Here is a 16,788-nt window from a genome sequence, read left to right as displayed (position 1 = left end):
TTAAAAAAGCCTATCATTGTACCTCTTTGTACAAACATTAGCTTGTTAGTGGATCCAATATAACTTGTTTTAAAATTTAAGCCTGAAAGCTATACTTAAAATGTTTATTAAATGCATAGTCTAATGAAAGGGATGAAAAGGTGACCAAAATGATCCTTGACCTCCTCTAGCTTATAAACTACTAGGTTCTAACTTAGTAGGGCTGTGAAACACGCAAAGCTATGGCCGTAGCAGGCTGGCCGGAGAGATGAATGTTAGGTCAGTGCCACCGGAGAGAAGGCCAAGCGCAGTGGGAGTAGGAGAAATCAAAGAGGAGAGATCTCCTCTGGTTGGGGTACACAGAATAAACTTCACCAAGAAGACGCTGGAGATGCAGGCAAGAAGGAGCTACACTTCGCTTACAGTGCAATGGCATGGAGGAGACGTGGAGTCGCTTCAGGTAACTATGGATAGTTTTAAAGTATATTAATAAAAGGCTAGTGCGTGTGGAGTACTATACTATGCTGAAAGTTGAAGGTCAAGCCAGAGTCTCCAGGGACACGACACAAACAGAAGGTTGCCTCACTCGCAGACCTAGATGGCTTATGAAATTGACGTACCACCTCAGAACGACATATTCAAAGTGGCTCTTTGGGAAACGACTAAAAGCAAAAACCACTTTGAAGACAGAGCGCAGATGATAATAATTAAAAGTATTATTCCGGGAACTTCGAACTGTTTATCAGTGACTATGAAGCCTCAAAATACATTCCTAATTTGTCACCGAAAAACCCGCAATGTCTGTGAAAAGAGAGATTCTTTGTAACCTCCCCCTCTTTGCTTGTTTTGCTAGTTATTGAAGATATAAGAGGATGTTGTTTTCGGCAGTAGGAGACTACGAAGACTCTAAGCGAAGAAAGAGCCATTGGCATTTCTAAGTAACCTTCCTGTGTTTTCTACTCAGTAAGTACACAAGAGCAGGTGCTTGCGGAGGCAGAGAAAGGGCATCTTCTATGCCTCAGAGGGAACTTCTGATATTATAAATAACTTGAGGGTGGGACGCCAACGCCAGTCGGCTTCGCGAGCGGTCTGCACGCAGCCTCCATGGTCGATTCCACCTCGCAGCCACGCTGCTCTTCCCTCCCGGCGCCTGAGTTCCGCCGGGTTTGGCGAGCCGGCCGGCCCAGCCCTCCTAGCCGGGCGCCGCCCGCCGCGCCGACGTGGCCGAGCGCACAGGTCGGCCGGGTCAGGTGGTTGGGTGACGCCCCGGGAAAGCTCTCCCAGCCGAGGGCGGGCGGCGCCGCCGCGCCCGACGCCTCCGGGGGAGGGGACTTCGCGGGAGTCGCGGGCGGAGGCGAGGAGGAGCGCGGCGCTGAGCGGAGCGGAGCGGCGGGCGGGCGTGCGATCCGAGCGGGACGGGCTGCAGGCGGCGGAGGCGCAGAGGACGCGAGGCGGCGGGCGGGAGACATGGACCGCGGCGAGCAAGGTGAGGGCGCCGGGAGCGCCGGCGCGGCGTCTCCGGGGTGGGCGCGGGCGCGGGGTCGGGTGCTGCGCCGGGCTGCGCGCGGCCCGGCGCCCGAACAGGTGCACCGCGTCCCCGGCCGGCGCCCGAGCGGGAGGCGAGCCTTCTTCAAGTTGCATCTTCCGGATCGGGTTCTGGCATCCTGGTGGGGCCGAGCCGCAGGGAGCGGCTCTGACGGGCGGAGCGGGCTGATGGGGCCGCGTGTGCGCGCGCGCGCGCGCCTGTGTGTGTGTGTGTGTGTGTGTGTGTGTGTGTGTGTGTGTGAGAGAGAGAGAGAGAGAGAGAGAGAGAGAGAGAGGAGAGAAACGTGCAGACAAGGAGACCGAGAGACAGAGGGAGAGAGACAGAGAAGGGGGTGGGGAGGGAGAGAAGGAAGGAAGGTTCTGGGTGGCGGCGGAGGGGCTGGCAGCAGGCTCGCGGAGCCGGGGATGTGGACCGTGATGCGCTTTGGGTAGAAGGCAGCACGAAGGGAATACTGTACTGTATTCCTGAGCTCCTGTAACTGGTGGAAACTGAGGAACTGACGACAGTGGGTCGTTTCGCCGCTCAGGATGGGAACATGACTACGCCCCCCCTCCAATATTGAGACTTTCTGCCCTCTTCTAGTTACCGTGGTTAGGGTTTTTGGTGGCGTCTGATCCTATGGCGATGGTTTTGGGCGTATATATGTAACATGAGAGGTGTCCCTACATTATGTCCTGGTGTCTATGGGTTTATTTTGGGGGAAGGGAGCTTTTCATAGTAAGGGTCGTCTTTTACTCATCAAGGTGAAACCCCATAGTCTCATAACTACTGCTTTGGATGCGTTTGTTTCTGAAAACAGTATCTCAAGTGGAATTGTCTCCACTAGAATTATTGTTTTTTTTTTTTTAAGATTTTATTTATTTATTTGGCAGAGACACGGCGAGAGAGGGAACGCAAGCAGGGGGAGTGGGAGAGGGAGAAGCGGACTCCCCACTGAGCAGGGAGCCCGATGTGGGGCTCGATCCCAGGCATGACCTGAGCTGAAGGCAGACGCTTAACGACTGAGCCACCCAGGCGCCCCTAGAATTATTGTTTAAGAGAGATGTAAACAGGAGGGCATGGCTTAAAGATTTAAATATTCAATATTTAAATATTGCTTCATCTTTGTGATAATAACCCAGTAACAGTAATACAGATGCGTGGCACGCTTTTTATTTTTTTAAAGATTTTATTTATTTGAGGAGGGGCACGCGCATGATGGGGGGGTGGGGAGCGGCAGAGGGAGAGGGAGAAGCAGACTCCCTGTGAGCGGGGAGACGTATGCTGGGCTGTGCTCGGGGCTCCATCGCAGTACCCTGGGATCATGACCTGATCTGAAGGCAGACCCTTAATCGACTGAGTCACCCAGGTACCCTGCGTGGTCGCTTTTTAAAAGATACATAAGTGGTTAAAAACAAGTTAACAATATTAAGGTAAATTTTAGGAAGTGCGGATAGGAATTGCTTATATTTTGAATTCAAACACAACAGTTTTAATTTTTGCTTACTACTCTTTGCATTAGCCTTTATGCATACTTTTTATGTAAATGAAACCATATTCCATATATATTATTTTGTATTTTACTTTTGATAAGTTGTAGGGATCTTTGGAACCTTCCAGCCCTTCCTTTCTCCCCACCCCTCAAATTGATCCACACTTAACATATAAATCCTTATACTGTAAACATTATATACAATATGTAATTAGATTGTATATATATGTACAATATATCATATTTCTATATTATATGCACCCATGTTGTTTAGACTTTGAGCTTATTGAGGTTAGAAGCATGTACTTCATCTTTGTCCATGGTTGGGTAACATGGTGATTTGAACATGGTAGATATTTAAATGTTTGAGTCAGAAAGCTCGTCTCAGATCTTAAATGTATTTTTAGGAGAAGGCCTAGGAGCCACCATGTAAGCCAGTATTATTCTGTCTTTTAATGAGTGTGTCCAGGGTGCCAAACCTGTAAACATGCATATTTGTATCTACCTTACATTGTCATATTTAACATAGTGGTGTTTTTAGAGTAGCTGTGTTTGGTAATTGTCAAACTAGATTAAATAGCTGTTTGACTAGGTGAATGGAGTGACTAATTTTATTAGATTGGGTGTTCTAGTTTGGCTGGTGAGAATCACAGTCATTAGTACCTCTGTGCTGATGGCACCTTGTGTGGTTTTTGTAGGACTAGTTTTTCATGTATGTGGCTAAGACATATTTTATAAGTTCTTTGGCTTATAAGAGGAGTCTTTCTGTTTCTAACTTTCAGATGTTTTCCTTGGTAGTCGTGTTAGTTCTTGTTTTTAATTGTTATTCCTCGAGGGCAAGGGAAGTCCTCCCCTTAAAGTGGGGAGTCTGGAGACTCAGCTCAGAATGAAAGATGAGTCACCTGCCTTGGGAAGGTCAGCTGGCTCACTCAGCTTTGCTGTGTTGCAACCACGTGGCCTTTCCTTACACTTTTGGTTCCATCTGCCTCTTTTGCATTTTCACCTTTATGTTCCCATGGCACAAAGAAGGTGCTCAGAAATGTTTGTGGACTGACAGAGATGGAAAGGAAAAGTGACCAAGAGCACCTTCCGGCTGTTGGAACCTCTGATGTCCTCCCTTGGTTCCCGCTTACTCCTATTCTTTTTTTCCCCTCAGTATTTTTTTTTTAATGATTTTATTTATTTATTTGACAGAGAGAGACACAGCAAGAGAGGGAACACAAGCAGGGGGAGTGGAAGAGGGAGAAAAGCAGACTCCCCGTGGAGCAGGGAGCCCGACCCTGGGATCTTGATCTGAGCCAAAGGCAGACTCTTAACGACTGAGCCACCCAGGCGCCCCTTCCCTCAGTATTTTAAAGGAGCAGAACTTTGTGCTTAGGCAGAGAAAGTTGTTAATAAGGTCTTGTTGGACTTGGAGGGTAAGTTTACATCTGAGATCTTTGAACTAGCCAGAGTGGGTGGCTCAGTCTTCACTGAATCTATAGTGAGCCTTCTGGCTTAAAGGAAGAGGAAGTTGGGATTGTAAAACTGCATGTTCACTACCAAACAATGTTGGCTGAAAGAAGGCTTATGAAACTCTGTGATTGTCTCTTGAATTGTGATTTTTGTAAAGTACTTAAAGCCACATAGGAACATTTTAGGATTTGTTTGACTTACTTTTTAGTATGCAGGGAGTTGCATTTGTCTGTCCTCTGAGGGGAAAAAAAAAACATACAACTCTGTATGTAAAATTAAATACCCTACCTCTTGTCTTAATTGCATTTCTTTATTGAAAATGTCTCCTTGTATCTTCCTTATATGAAGTAATCAAAATCTATCCTTTGCTACTTTTTTTATTTAACAGAGCTATAAAGTTTTAGAACAGTTTTCCTTATGTTTTATATGATGTATTCTAATACTCTTCAGTATCTGGCTCAGATTCTTCTGTTTTCCCCACTTCTCCTGTACCCAGACTTTCTACACGATACTCTGTTTATATTGAGAGCTCAGTCCACAGTAATTGATTTAAAACATACCTTAAAAAAATAAAAATAAATAAATAAAAACATACCATAAACTCTGTAGTACCTCTGAGGAGTTTTTACCCAGGAACCCAGCATAGCACATTGAATGTGTCTGGTGCTTCCTACTTTGAAAGTGTAGTGTGGCATGCTAACTAGAGCGTACATTGTGTAAAAAAAAACCTCCTGGCTGCCTATTATGGTGCTGAATCAATATTTATACTTGAGTAGTGTCTTATGTTAGTAATAACCTGTAGTTTAACACCATATTGAAGTGGCAGTCCCCTTAACCGTTAGTGCATTTTATCTGTGTTTGAATTCACACACACACACACACACACACACACACACACCCCAAAACTTTTTTTTCAGGGAGAGGGGGAAGGCTCCTGCAGCCAAAATCCTGGGAGAGGAGACGCCTGCAAGAAAAGTAACACAATGCTATGTCACTGTCATTCAGCATTGTAATTATGCCTTCGAAATAATAGAACTGTGAGATGTCACTTATTTAAAAGTAAAACAAAGGTAGGGATGAATGGATAATAGTGTGGAGGGTCTGCTCGCAGATCCCAGGGTTTGACCCACCCCGGTTCTGGGTTTCTTTGGTCAAGTCTCGCTTTCCATAGGGTGCTAATGTCTTTGTTGTTGGAATTCACTTCCTGCCTTTATTTTTATGCGGCAGCTTGCCTGGTCTCTAGGGCACAAGCTGAGTGGTAGGAGGGGTTGTGGTCTTTTAGCAGGATCTCAAAACAGACTAATCCATGCGTACAGTAAAAGCAAATATACTCTCAGTTTGAAACCAAAAAGAACAGCAAAATCCCCAGAATTTATGTGCTTCTAATCCTTTTATTGTAGGCTAAGATTATTTTATTTTCCTTCGGGGTCCATTATTTCTGTTTTAATTGTTGACTGTTAAAGTTTCTCCCAAATTTTATTTGCATATGGTAGAGAAACCATAATCTTAGCAATGTATTTTTTTTAAATAGGTTTTCTGTTTTATTTTTTTAAATTTTATTTATTTATTTGACAGAGAGAGACACAGCGAGAGAGGGAACACAAGCAGGGGGAGTGGGAGAGGGAGAAGCAGGCCTCCCGCAGAGCAGGGAGCCCGATGCAGTGCTCGATCCCAGGACCCTGGGACCATGACCTGAGCTGAAGGCAGACGCTTAACGACTGAGCCACCCAGGCGCCCCAGCAATGTATTTTTATTAGAAGAATATCCAAGGGATCAAATGATTTAATGTTTAGTTGAAATTAAAAAAATGTTTAAATTAAAAATACTTTTTGTTAGCTGTGAATCGTTGTTCATTTTAGAAAAATCAGAAAATACAGAGAAAAAAAAATCACCCATAATCCTACTCCGAAATATCATTATTAGCATATAGGTTTATACCCATCCATATATGTATCCTTTTAAACAAATCACAAAATAATCTCTTATTGAATATTTCATATTATAACTCCTTTTTAAATTTTTTAAAGTTTTTTAAATTTATTTAAGTGATCTCTACACCCTACATGGGGCAAGAACTCATGACCCAGAGATCGAGTCGCATGCTCTTCTGACTGGCACCAGGTGCCTCTTATAACTCCTTTTGAAAAAAAAACAACAAAAAAAACCTCAATATATTTTAAAAATATACTTCTCCAACATCATTTTGACTACTGTGACCAGGTAGTTAGTGCATATGATCAAAATTCAAATGGACTAAAAGATTGCAAAATGTAAATCTCCCTCCCATTCCTGTCTCCCCGGGGGTGGGGGGCTATTTCCCTTGGATAGCAGTGCCATCCTTGTAGCAGTTTCTACTCTTTTCCACCCAGAGAGATCCTATGCATGTAGGTATCCATGCACTTATATTTGAATATATATGTGTGTGGGTATATTATATAAACTGTAGCATACAAATCCTTTAGCACCTGACTTCCTCCACTTAAATACAGTATATGAGATTATTCAACATAATGTTATATAGAGCTGCTTCATTTTTAATGGCTGCTTGTAGGTGTACCATGTTGTGTATCCTAAAAGGTGATATTTGATTTGTTCCCTTTTGATGGCCATTTAGGTTTCCCTTGATATGTTGCTTCTAAAACAAATCTGCAGCAAATAAATTTGTATGCAAGTCATTTGATAAATGTGCCAGTATGTCTGTAGGAAGAATTCTTAGAAGAATGTGATTGTTCAGTTTGGATAGTGCGAAATCCTGCTTGGGAGACGTTCTGCCAGTTCTACTCCACCAGCAATGTGTGGGCATCTGCTTTCCTCCATAATTCGGCCTGGGTGTTGTCACACTTTTTCCTCTCTGCTTATCCTATACCGGGAAGAGGGGTTCCTTAGCATATGTTTTATTATATATATATTTTAATATGAAGGTGGTTTGGTAAGTTTAAGATTTATATTTCATTTTCTGTGAAATGGCAGATCATATACTTTGCCCAATTTCTGTTTTGCACTTTTTCCCCTCGATTTGCAGAATGTAGCCCTCTGTCCACGATATGAATTGCTAATGTATTTTTTCCTCATTCGTCTTTACTCTTTTGACTTGATACTGATTTTTTTTCCAAGTAGAAATACTAATGGATGGCTGTTTTCATTTTTAGCTTCTAGCTTTTGAATCATTCCTAGAAATAACATCCTCACTTTGAGTTTCTGTTTTTATGGTTTTATTTTTTATATTTAAATCTTTCATCCATCTGGAGTTTATTTTGATAAAAAGTGTGAGGTATGACTCTTACCCCCTCTCCATTGGCTACTCAGTTGCGCAATACCAATCACTGAATGATGGATTATTCCCCTACTGATTTGAAATACTGCTGTTGTCATATACTAAATTTCTGTTTTCTTTTCCATTGATCTATCTGTGCATTCCCAGCAACCAAACAAGTTATTGTAGCTTCATAATATGTAAAAATACCTGGAAGGACTTGTCTCTCCTGTTTACTCTGTTTTTCTTTTTTTCTTTCTTTCTTTTTTTAAGTAGGTCCCATGCCCATCATGGAGCTCGAACTCATGACCCTGAGATCAAGAATCACATGCTCCACCAACTGAGCCAGCCAGGCGCCCCTCTGTTTTTCTTTTTATTGTTAGATTTTTTTTTCCCTAGCTATTCTTGCCAGATTTCATTTCCAAAGGAATATTAGAATCAGTTTGTCTGGATGAAAATTCAACAGAAATCCTGATGGCATAGCTTTTCTCCCTCTCCTTCTCTACCTCCCTGCCCCCATCCCCATCCTCCATTTCTCTCCCTCCCTTTCTCTCTCTCTCTCTCCCCCTCTCTTTCTTCCTTCCTTCCTTCCTTCCTTCCTTCCTTCCTTTCTGAGGGAGGGGTGGAAGGGGCAGAGGGGGAGAGAGAGAGAGACTCTTAAGCAGGCTCCACACCCTGCAGGGAGCTGATGGAAGGTTTGATCTCACAACCCTTAGATCATGATCTGAGCTGAAACTAAGAGTTGGTTGCTCAACTGACTGAACCACTGAGGTGCTTCCCACCAACAGTTGTTTTAAAGGGAAAAGGGAAGGCAGGAGGAGGGGAGCAAAAAATGGACAGGGGAGATTGAAAGGGTTCTTATTTCTCTGCATCCTCAGCAACACTTGTTATTGTTTTTTTGTTTTCATTTTTATTTCATTAATTAATTACTTTTTTTTTTTATAGTGGCTGTCCTAATGGGTGTGAGGTGATAGCTCACTGTGGTTTTGATTTGCACTTCCCTGATGATGAGTGATGTAGAGTATGTTTTTTATTTATTTATTTATTATTTTTTTAAAAAAGATTTTATTTATTTATTTGAGAGAGAGAGAATGAGAGACAGAGAGCACGAGAGGGAAGAGGGTCAGAGGGAGAAGCAGACTCCCTGCTGAGCAGGGAGCCCGATGTGGGACTCGATCCCGGGACTCCAGGATCATGACCTGAGCCGAAGGCAGTCGCCTAACCAACTGAGCCACCCAGGTGCCCTGTTTTTTTGTTTTTGTTTTTTTAAGATTTTATTTATTTATTTACAGAGAGAGACACAGCGAGAGAGGGAACACAAGCAGAGGCGGAGTGGGAGAGGGAGAAGCAGGCTTCCCGCTGAGCAGGAAGCCTGACTTGGGGCTCTGTCCCAGGACCCTGGGATCATGACCTGAGCCAAAGGCAGATGCTTAAGGACTGAGCCACCCAGGTGCCCCTAGAGTATGTTTTTATATGCTTGTTGGCCATCTGTATGTCTTCTCTAGAGAAATGTCTGTTGAAGTCCTTTGCCCATTTTTGGATTGGATTGTTTTTGTTATTGTTGTCAAGTTGTAGGAGTTCTTTATATATTATGGATACTAAGCCCTTATGGGATAAATGGTTTGCACATATTTTCTCCCATTCAGTAGGTTGTCTTTTCACTCTTGTAAGTTGTTTCCTTTGCTGCACAGACATCATTGCCTTAACAAAAAAAGTATTACGAACTTTGTAGGGGAAAAATGCCATCTCTTTTCATTTAAAATTTCTCCATTTACTAGAGAGGCTGTATATATTATTAACCATTTTTCTTCCCCTCTTGAGATTGTTACTCACTTTTTTACACTTGGGATCTTGGTGTGTCTTGGCCTTCTCATCATGCCCACCTCATGCTCTTATTAAACCTTTGTGTTTTGTGGCACATATTTATTTTTCCTGTTTTTATTTTCATTTTGGTTATATTGGACCTTCATAATGTTGTTTTTACTAACAAAATACAGTATTAAGAGCAAATATTTTCTAGGTGACAGTTTTTTTGGAGTAATTTGCATGGCTCTGAGTAACTTTCAGTTCTTCCTTCTGTGTCTTTAAGTCCTCTCTCTTAAGACACTTTTGTAATCAGTCAGTACTAAAAATAGTGGTTTTAGGCAGGACTGTTAATTTATATGCCTCGGCTTATACGCATGGTATATTTCACGTTACAGCTATGCAAACATAAATGTCAGTTTAAAAAATTGTATAAGGGACGCCTGGGTGGCTCAGTCGTTAAGCGTCTGCCTTCGGCTCAGGTCATGATCCCAGGGTCCTGGGATCGAGCCCCGCATCAGGCTCCCTGCTCCGCAGGAAGCCTGCTTCTCCCTCTCCCACTCCCCCTGCTTGTGTTCCCTCTCTCGCTGTCTCTGTCAAATAAATAAATTTAAGAAAATTACATAAAATGTGACCTTGATAAAATTTTGGATTGGGAGTTTACTATTAGGATCAAACTTCACCCCTTGTATTCTGAGCATTGTTGGAGGCATTGCGGTGTGAAAAGGAACATGTGCAATCAACAGGGCTGTAGGAATAAGGATAGTGGTTTACCCAACCCACTGGGACCTGTACTTGGCTAGAAATAAAGTGTCACTAGAACAGAAGAATGTTCTTAAATTTGTATTCCTGGCACTCAGTCAGCTGTGTATGTAGCAGGTGCTCCATAAATGTTTGTCCTGTTGTACCTAACTAATCAGAAAGACTTCTAGCATAGATAGTCGATGGGATTAGATAGAATGGGTAAGAACTAGGGAAGGATAATGGTTTGGCAGGAAGACAAGAATATATGTTCCAAATGTGCTTATGGTTTTATATAAAATCACTGAAAATCCGTAAAGAGAAGCCAAATTGGTATTTTACTTCTGAAGTATTATGTTGACTGTGTGCCTACGTGTACAGGTAGAGGAAGAGGCAGTGAGGATTACAGTTCTGTTCTCTGAAGCATGTTGGATGTAGTGCTCAATAAGTACTTTCATAAATACATTTCCTGTGTTGTTCTACCGAAGTTAGTTATTTGCTTTGACTGTATCCTGAGCTTAGGAGGCGTGGATGGTCTCCGTACATTTTGGGAGTTCTCTTTGAATACAGTTGAGAAGGGCGAAGGTTATGTTGACAGTGGTGGAAAGTACATGCTACTCGTTAACCAGAATGAGAATTCTGGAAAAAAAAACTGCAGAAAAATGCAAACATTTTGGCCATTGAGGCACTTAGCAAAAGGATGACCAACCTGTTGTTTTGGTGTCGAGTGAGTGTATTGCTTTTGGTATATCACCTTATTAGAACTCAGAATGATGTTGGTGATGATGGTGATGCCACCACCTGGCTTTTGCAAAACTCTTATTAATTTTTCTGCACGTTATTTCATTTGAGTCTTTTAATGCTGGTGGGTGTCAGGACTGGTATTATGCTCGTTGTACATACAAGGAAACAAGCTGATTGATCACGACTTCCCCGTACAAACTGTGCCAGATGTGGTGAGTGCTACAGGAACTGCGCCCCACACCTCTTGTCTCTGAGAGAAGCACCAGGAGTCCCGGAAAAATTGAAGCCACATTTGTTAACCAGTTTAAAGCCCTGGGGATACTTCATACTTCTTAGAAATTTTTTTTTTTTTTTTCCCTAACTGATTAAAATTGGAATCTGAAGGGACACAGCTTCAGCCCTGCATTATAATTACCTAAATTTTCCAGCTGGGGTTTTTACTGGATCACTGTTAAGAAATACTCCTCCTAACACCAGCGACAGTGTTTGCTGAGTGTATTTTATATGCCAGGTTATGTTCTACATGCTTTTCATGTTTTATTTTTCTAATACCTTCACAAGAAACCCATGCGCAGTGCTCTTAATATCCCTGCTTTACATATGAAGAAACAAGGTGTAAAGGGTTAGAAGAATAAATTCTCCAGGGGCACAGAGCTTTGATACAGACACATCTTGGTCTTAAATTTGAGATATTTGGCTATAGAATACATGTCCTTACACAACATACTATACTACCTAAAAGTTATATGCAGTCTCCTTTTTCCTTTCAAAGGGGTGGTTCAAAAGAGCAGTGTGCTGTGGGAGCTGCCATGGGAGTGGGGCGCTAAAGGGTGTATCTTTGCCAGAATATGGCCGTGTGTCTGTCCTTGTGCCGAAGCACTGATTGTAAATGTTTAGGGCAAAGAGTGCTGGACTTGAAGTTATATCAGGGTTCAAAATTTGACTTCATCATTTTCGGGTTATGAGACACTGGATAAGTCACTACATCTCCTGGAGGCTGATAATACTCCAAATATCTTAGAAAATGAAGTTAAAATCTGTGACCAGTTCAGGTGCTGAATAGTATTGATTCTGAAACTGAATATTAGATATTTCTGTAAAAGGCTCACTTAGTGGTTTCCAGTTCAAATTAAACATTTAATTTATTTGGGGGCAAACCTGATAGGATGCCTGCCCTCAGGCTCACAGGCCAGACCAGAGGAACAGAGACTAGGTCACTGTAGTGAAGTGGGTGTTGTAAGGGCTTGCATAACTGATGGCGGAGGAAGTGAGCAAGTCCGGTTGGGTCATCAGAAAAGATTCTCAAAGTACATAACCTTTGAGCTTGGACTTGAAGGCTAAGCAGGATTCTTTGTAAGCAGTGAGAGAAAGAAGGATGAAGAAGGGAATTTATGGAGGAGAGTCAACATGTGCAAAGGTGCTGTGGCATGAAAGGGCCAAAAAGTGTTTGTGAATCCTCAGAATTTCCCTGGATCCAGAGTCTCTGGTAGTCACCCAGGTGGGGGAGGGGCGGTGGTGTGAGCAGTCTTGTGTGTCAGGATCAAGAATCAGGACTGTATTCTGTAGGCAATTAGTTGGTGGTTAGGTGTGCAGGAGTTCAGTTTTAGAATATTATTTTGGCAGTTGAATAGAAGATACTAGCAAACCAGGTGAAGGGTGTCACTGTATTCCTGTAAGCCAGTGTTAACCTTCAGAAATAAAACTGCCAGTTATTTTACCAGCAAAAGATGGGTTTATTTGGGAATAACAGAGAATTGCAATCCGGGACAGGCATACTGGCAAAACCCCAGGCAAGTCCACCAAACAAAGAAGAAGCGTACTCTTGTAGAAGAAAGCGGGAAGCTGGGAAGACTGTCATAAACAAAAAGTCCACTGGAGTAAACTAGGAGTTCCTTTTTAAGATTTTATTTATTTATTTATTTTAAAGAGAGAGAGAGCGGGTGCAGGAGCAGGGGGGAAAAGCAGAGGGAGAGGGAGGGGAAAGAATCTCAAACAGACTCTGCCCTGAGCACGGAGTCCTGTACTGGGCTCCATCCCACCGCCCTGAGATCATGACCTGAGCTGAAGCCAAGAGTCCGATGCTCAACGGACTGAGCCACCTATGTGCCCCTAAACTGGGAGTTCTAAGTTATAGTGGCTTTTCATTGGCTGAGCTGGGACTGTCCCTCATTGGCTGGGCTGTTGGGGCAGGAAGAAACCTTCCTTCTTTTTGCTGGGATAGTAAAGTAGTATCTGTGTGCAAGGTCCTGTCTCTTCTTGTTGGGTCTGCAATTAACTACGAGAGTGGTAGGGCAAGAGAGCTCCCCTTGCCCACCCTCCCAACCCCATTTTAGTGAGGTTTCCCTTTATTAATTTTCACACCAGAGGTGGGGTGCTGGATTCCTGAGAGACTACTGGGTTACAGTGTGTCAGATGTCAGGGGTGGGGGCGATCTGAGGGTAGAGAAGAGTAGAGAAGGACTTTCAGATTGCATGGAAAAGGGATAGAAAATCTAGAAAGAAGAACAGATGAGGGAGGGAGATAATGAATTTAGTTTGGGGTATGTCACATTTGAGGTCTTTCCAGTTGTCCAGAGCTGCATAACAAATCATGTTAAAACCTAGTGGTTTAGGGGTGCCTGGGTGGCTCAGTCGGTTGAACATCTGCTTTTGGCTCAAGTCATGATCCCGGGGTTCTGGGATCGAGCCCTGCATCGGACTCCCTGCTCAGCGGGAGGCCTGCTTCTCCCTCTACCCCCCCCCCGCTCGTGTACTCCTTTTCTCTCTCTTTCTCTCTCTCTCTCTTGCTCTCTAGCAAAAATAATAAAATCTTAAAAAAAAAAAAACAACCTAGTGGTTTAAAATAACAGCCTTTATTATGGTCATAGATCTGTCATTTGGGCAGGGCTTGGTGGGGACGGCTTGTCTCTGCTCACCCTCAGCCAGGGTGGCTTGAAGTATGAGGTGGGGATCATCTTAAGGTTTACTCACTCCCATGAGGGGGCAGTTGTACTGGGGAGACCCAAGCAGTTGGGGCTCCTCGGCACCTGTCTCTGTCTGCATGGTCTGCAGAAAAAGAAACCCTGTTTGATGATCATTATTTGCTTGCCTATGTGGAGTATTGCTTTTTGCCGCAGGCTGTGCTGTAGACCCTGCCTTCTTACCTGTTGTCTAAGGGCTCCCAAGCTGTGACTCCTAAGAGAGAGGCAGGCGGAAGCTGTGTGGCTTTTTATGACTTAGCCTTGGGCATCACCTCCTCCTCGTTCTGTTAGAAATGTGCCTCGAAGGCCAACCCATATTCAAGGAGAGGGAGGTGAGACTCCACTTTTGGTGGGAAGAGTGCCCATGACTGTGTACATGGGTTTTAAAACCACTACCCAGGTCTCCTGGAACATTTATGTGGGTAGGTTTGGGAGTGAAATACGGATCCCTAAGAGGAGGGGTGGGGCAGGATATCGAGGTTTGGGAGGCATGTGATACTGGAAGCTATTAAGTTGCTGAGATGGCGCAGGGAAAAAAAGTGGAGTAAAAGGAGAGCGAACTTGGACGTGAACATTTCAGGGCCGGGACAGGAAGGTGCAAGTTAAGCCACGGGGAGTTCAACTTTCAAGGGCTGTGGAGAGGCCAAATGGATTGGGTGGAAAGAGTAGATATTGGCCTGTGCTTGAGTACCCATGGTAGGTAATGCTGAGAGATTCAGGCTCTGTGGGTTGGGGTGGGATGGGCTTTGCTTGCCTGTATTGAGTGTTGGTTTTTGTTTTTGAGTGCAGAGAGGGTGGTAGCTTGACCTTTGCGCGCATTTGTAAAATGAGGGAAGAAACCAGAGGCTGGGGAGAGTAACTGGCTTAGCTGTTACTCTGTATGTCACTGGTTTTAGTTAAGATGCTTTTAATGCAAAGTGTATTTTAATAGTCATATCCTAGAGTGACCTTCAAGGAGCTCAAGTCTGTGAGCGATAATTCACTTTAATGGTAACAGCCTTGCAGAGAAGAAGTACTTATTAAATATTTGCAAAATGAAAGTGTGGTATTATATATTCTCTGGATGGTTTGAGAGCCAGAGAAGCAATTTTGCCTAGAGGTGACATTTGAGCCAAATCCTAGTGAAGCTGTGATGATGATGATGATTTTTTTTAAACTGGTGATTTCTCAGGGCAAATCTGAAGTTGTGAGTGCTCACTTTTGTCATGGAGTGTCTCGGCTATGGGATTCATGTGTGCGGTGTGTCTGGATTTGTCAAATATTCTCACCCAGGTTCTCTTAAGAAATGATTTTCAGTCCAGAGTGGCAGGTCCCAAACTGGAATTCATCAGCTATTTCTCTCGGGTCATTGTTGGAAGGGAAACCATACCTTTCAGTCGGTTCTTCCAGTGATTTTTAAATGGATTGCTCATTGCTTCAGGGATTAAATGAAAATTTGGACTAATAGTAAAGATAACATGACAGATTTCTCTTGGTTTAGGGGCTTTTATTTTTCCGCAAATTATAATCCATTCTCAAACTTCCTCTTTTTAACCTCCAGAAGGGACTCCAGCCCTGGGAGTCTTGCTATTTTGCTGGTTTGCCTCTGGCTGGGGCTGTGGTCACTGCCGTTGGTCTGATGATGTTTTCCTAGTCTGATTATTCTATTTATAATGGCAACTGTAGCTGCTAAGTTTGGAAAAGCAGTGAACTCTGCTGAAACAACCAACTTTTCAAAGTGTACTAGATAACTTTGATAATTCCCTAAAATCCAAAGTGAAGCGTAAACCTCAAATCACACATCTTTCAGTGCCTTTCCGTTTTCTCTTGGTGTGCTGCATTTTTCCGTGGGTCTGTCATGCAGCTTTGCTCTTCCCCCGTCCTTTAGCTTTTTCTCTCTTTTCCTGTCTTTCTTCTCCACTGAATTTCCATTTTTGTCTTCTCTTTTTATCTTTCCCCATTTGGGGCCATAAAATGGAACTCAAGAATTTTGTTGTTCTTTTTCTTTTGCTTTTGCTTTTACTTAAGGGATTTATTCAAGATATTTTATGTTTCCTATTAGTGTTAACTTTTTTCCTGTGGAAATAAAAAAACCCCTGAGAAACAGATTTCCTAGTTTGTTCATTTATTATTAATTTCATTGCTTTTGTGACGTTAACTTAAGTCTTTCTTTTTGGCATGTGTGTAATGATTCAAAGCTTAGAAAAAATTTCAAATCATTAATTGAGAATTTTCAAAACTCATACTTTTTAACTCTTTGGGTCTCTGTATGGATGCTCGGCAAAGCAGAAACACTTAGAGGCTGCATAATTTTTAAAATTTACTGGAAGATGAAGAGGAACTTTTGATTTTTCTTTATCAATTAAAGGAATTGAGGGAAGTGGTTGTTCATTTGCGGTTCTAATCCTGTGCCATTCCAGGGTATGGACATTTGTCACATTGTCACTTCCACCTTGGACTGGCCACCAAACACGGGACATGTTGGCCACCAGCAAGTGCTCCAGCTCCCTGAGCTGAGGAAGAGGCTGTGGGGTGGGTGGCCCCTCCCATCTAGGCTCCGGGGGCTTTCACCCACATTTGCCCACGTGGCACTGTAACAGGAGCCCCCAGGCACTCTGAGAACTCCTTCTTCTCTTGACCTCGGGGCCTATTCACCCAGTTACCCTTTTACTTTTGGCAATAAAAGGCAGTTTTGGGGAATATTTTAAGTAGGCTCCATACCGAGCGTGGAGCCCGTTGTGGGACTTGAACTTGTGACCCTGAGATCAAGACCTGAGCTGAGATCAGGAGCCGGGATACTTAATTGACTGAGCCCCCCAGGTGCCCCATTGGGGAGTTTTTTTTTTAATTTATTTATT

General features: G+C 43.2%; 1 protein-coding gene across 1 annotated transcript in view; it reads left to right on the top strand.

Moving 5' to 3' along the window:
• Positions 1-1,092: 1,092 nt before the first annotated feature.
• TPD52 (tumor protein D52) overlaps positions 1,093-16,788 on the top strand; it is a 216,599-nt gene continuing 200,903 nt past the window's right edge. Inside the window, exon 1 of the mRNA XM_073892922.1 lies at positions 1,093-1,465. Coding sequence (XP_073749023.1) covers positions 1,447-1,465 — 19 coding nt within the window. The 5' untranslated portion in view covers positions 1,093-1,446. The remainder of the gene's footprint in view (positions 1,466-16,788) is intronic.

The sequence above is a fragment of the Callorhinus ursinus genome, unplaced genomic scaffold (assembly GCF_003265705.2).
Source record: "Callorhinus ursinus isolate GAN/ISIS: 27379988/994484 unplaced genomic scaffold, GSC_fseal_2.0 scaffold5, whole genome shotgun sequence".
Taxonomy (NCBI): domain Eukaryota; kingdom Metazoa; phylum Chordata; class Mammalia; order Carnivora; family Otariidae; genus Callorhinus; species Callorhinus ursinus.
The sequence above is the reverse complement of the archived record's forward strand: the minus strand, read 5'-3'. Positions and strand labels throughout refer to the sequence as shown.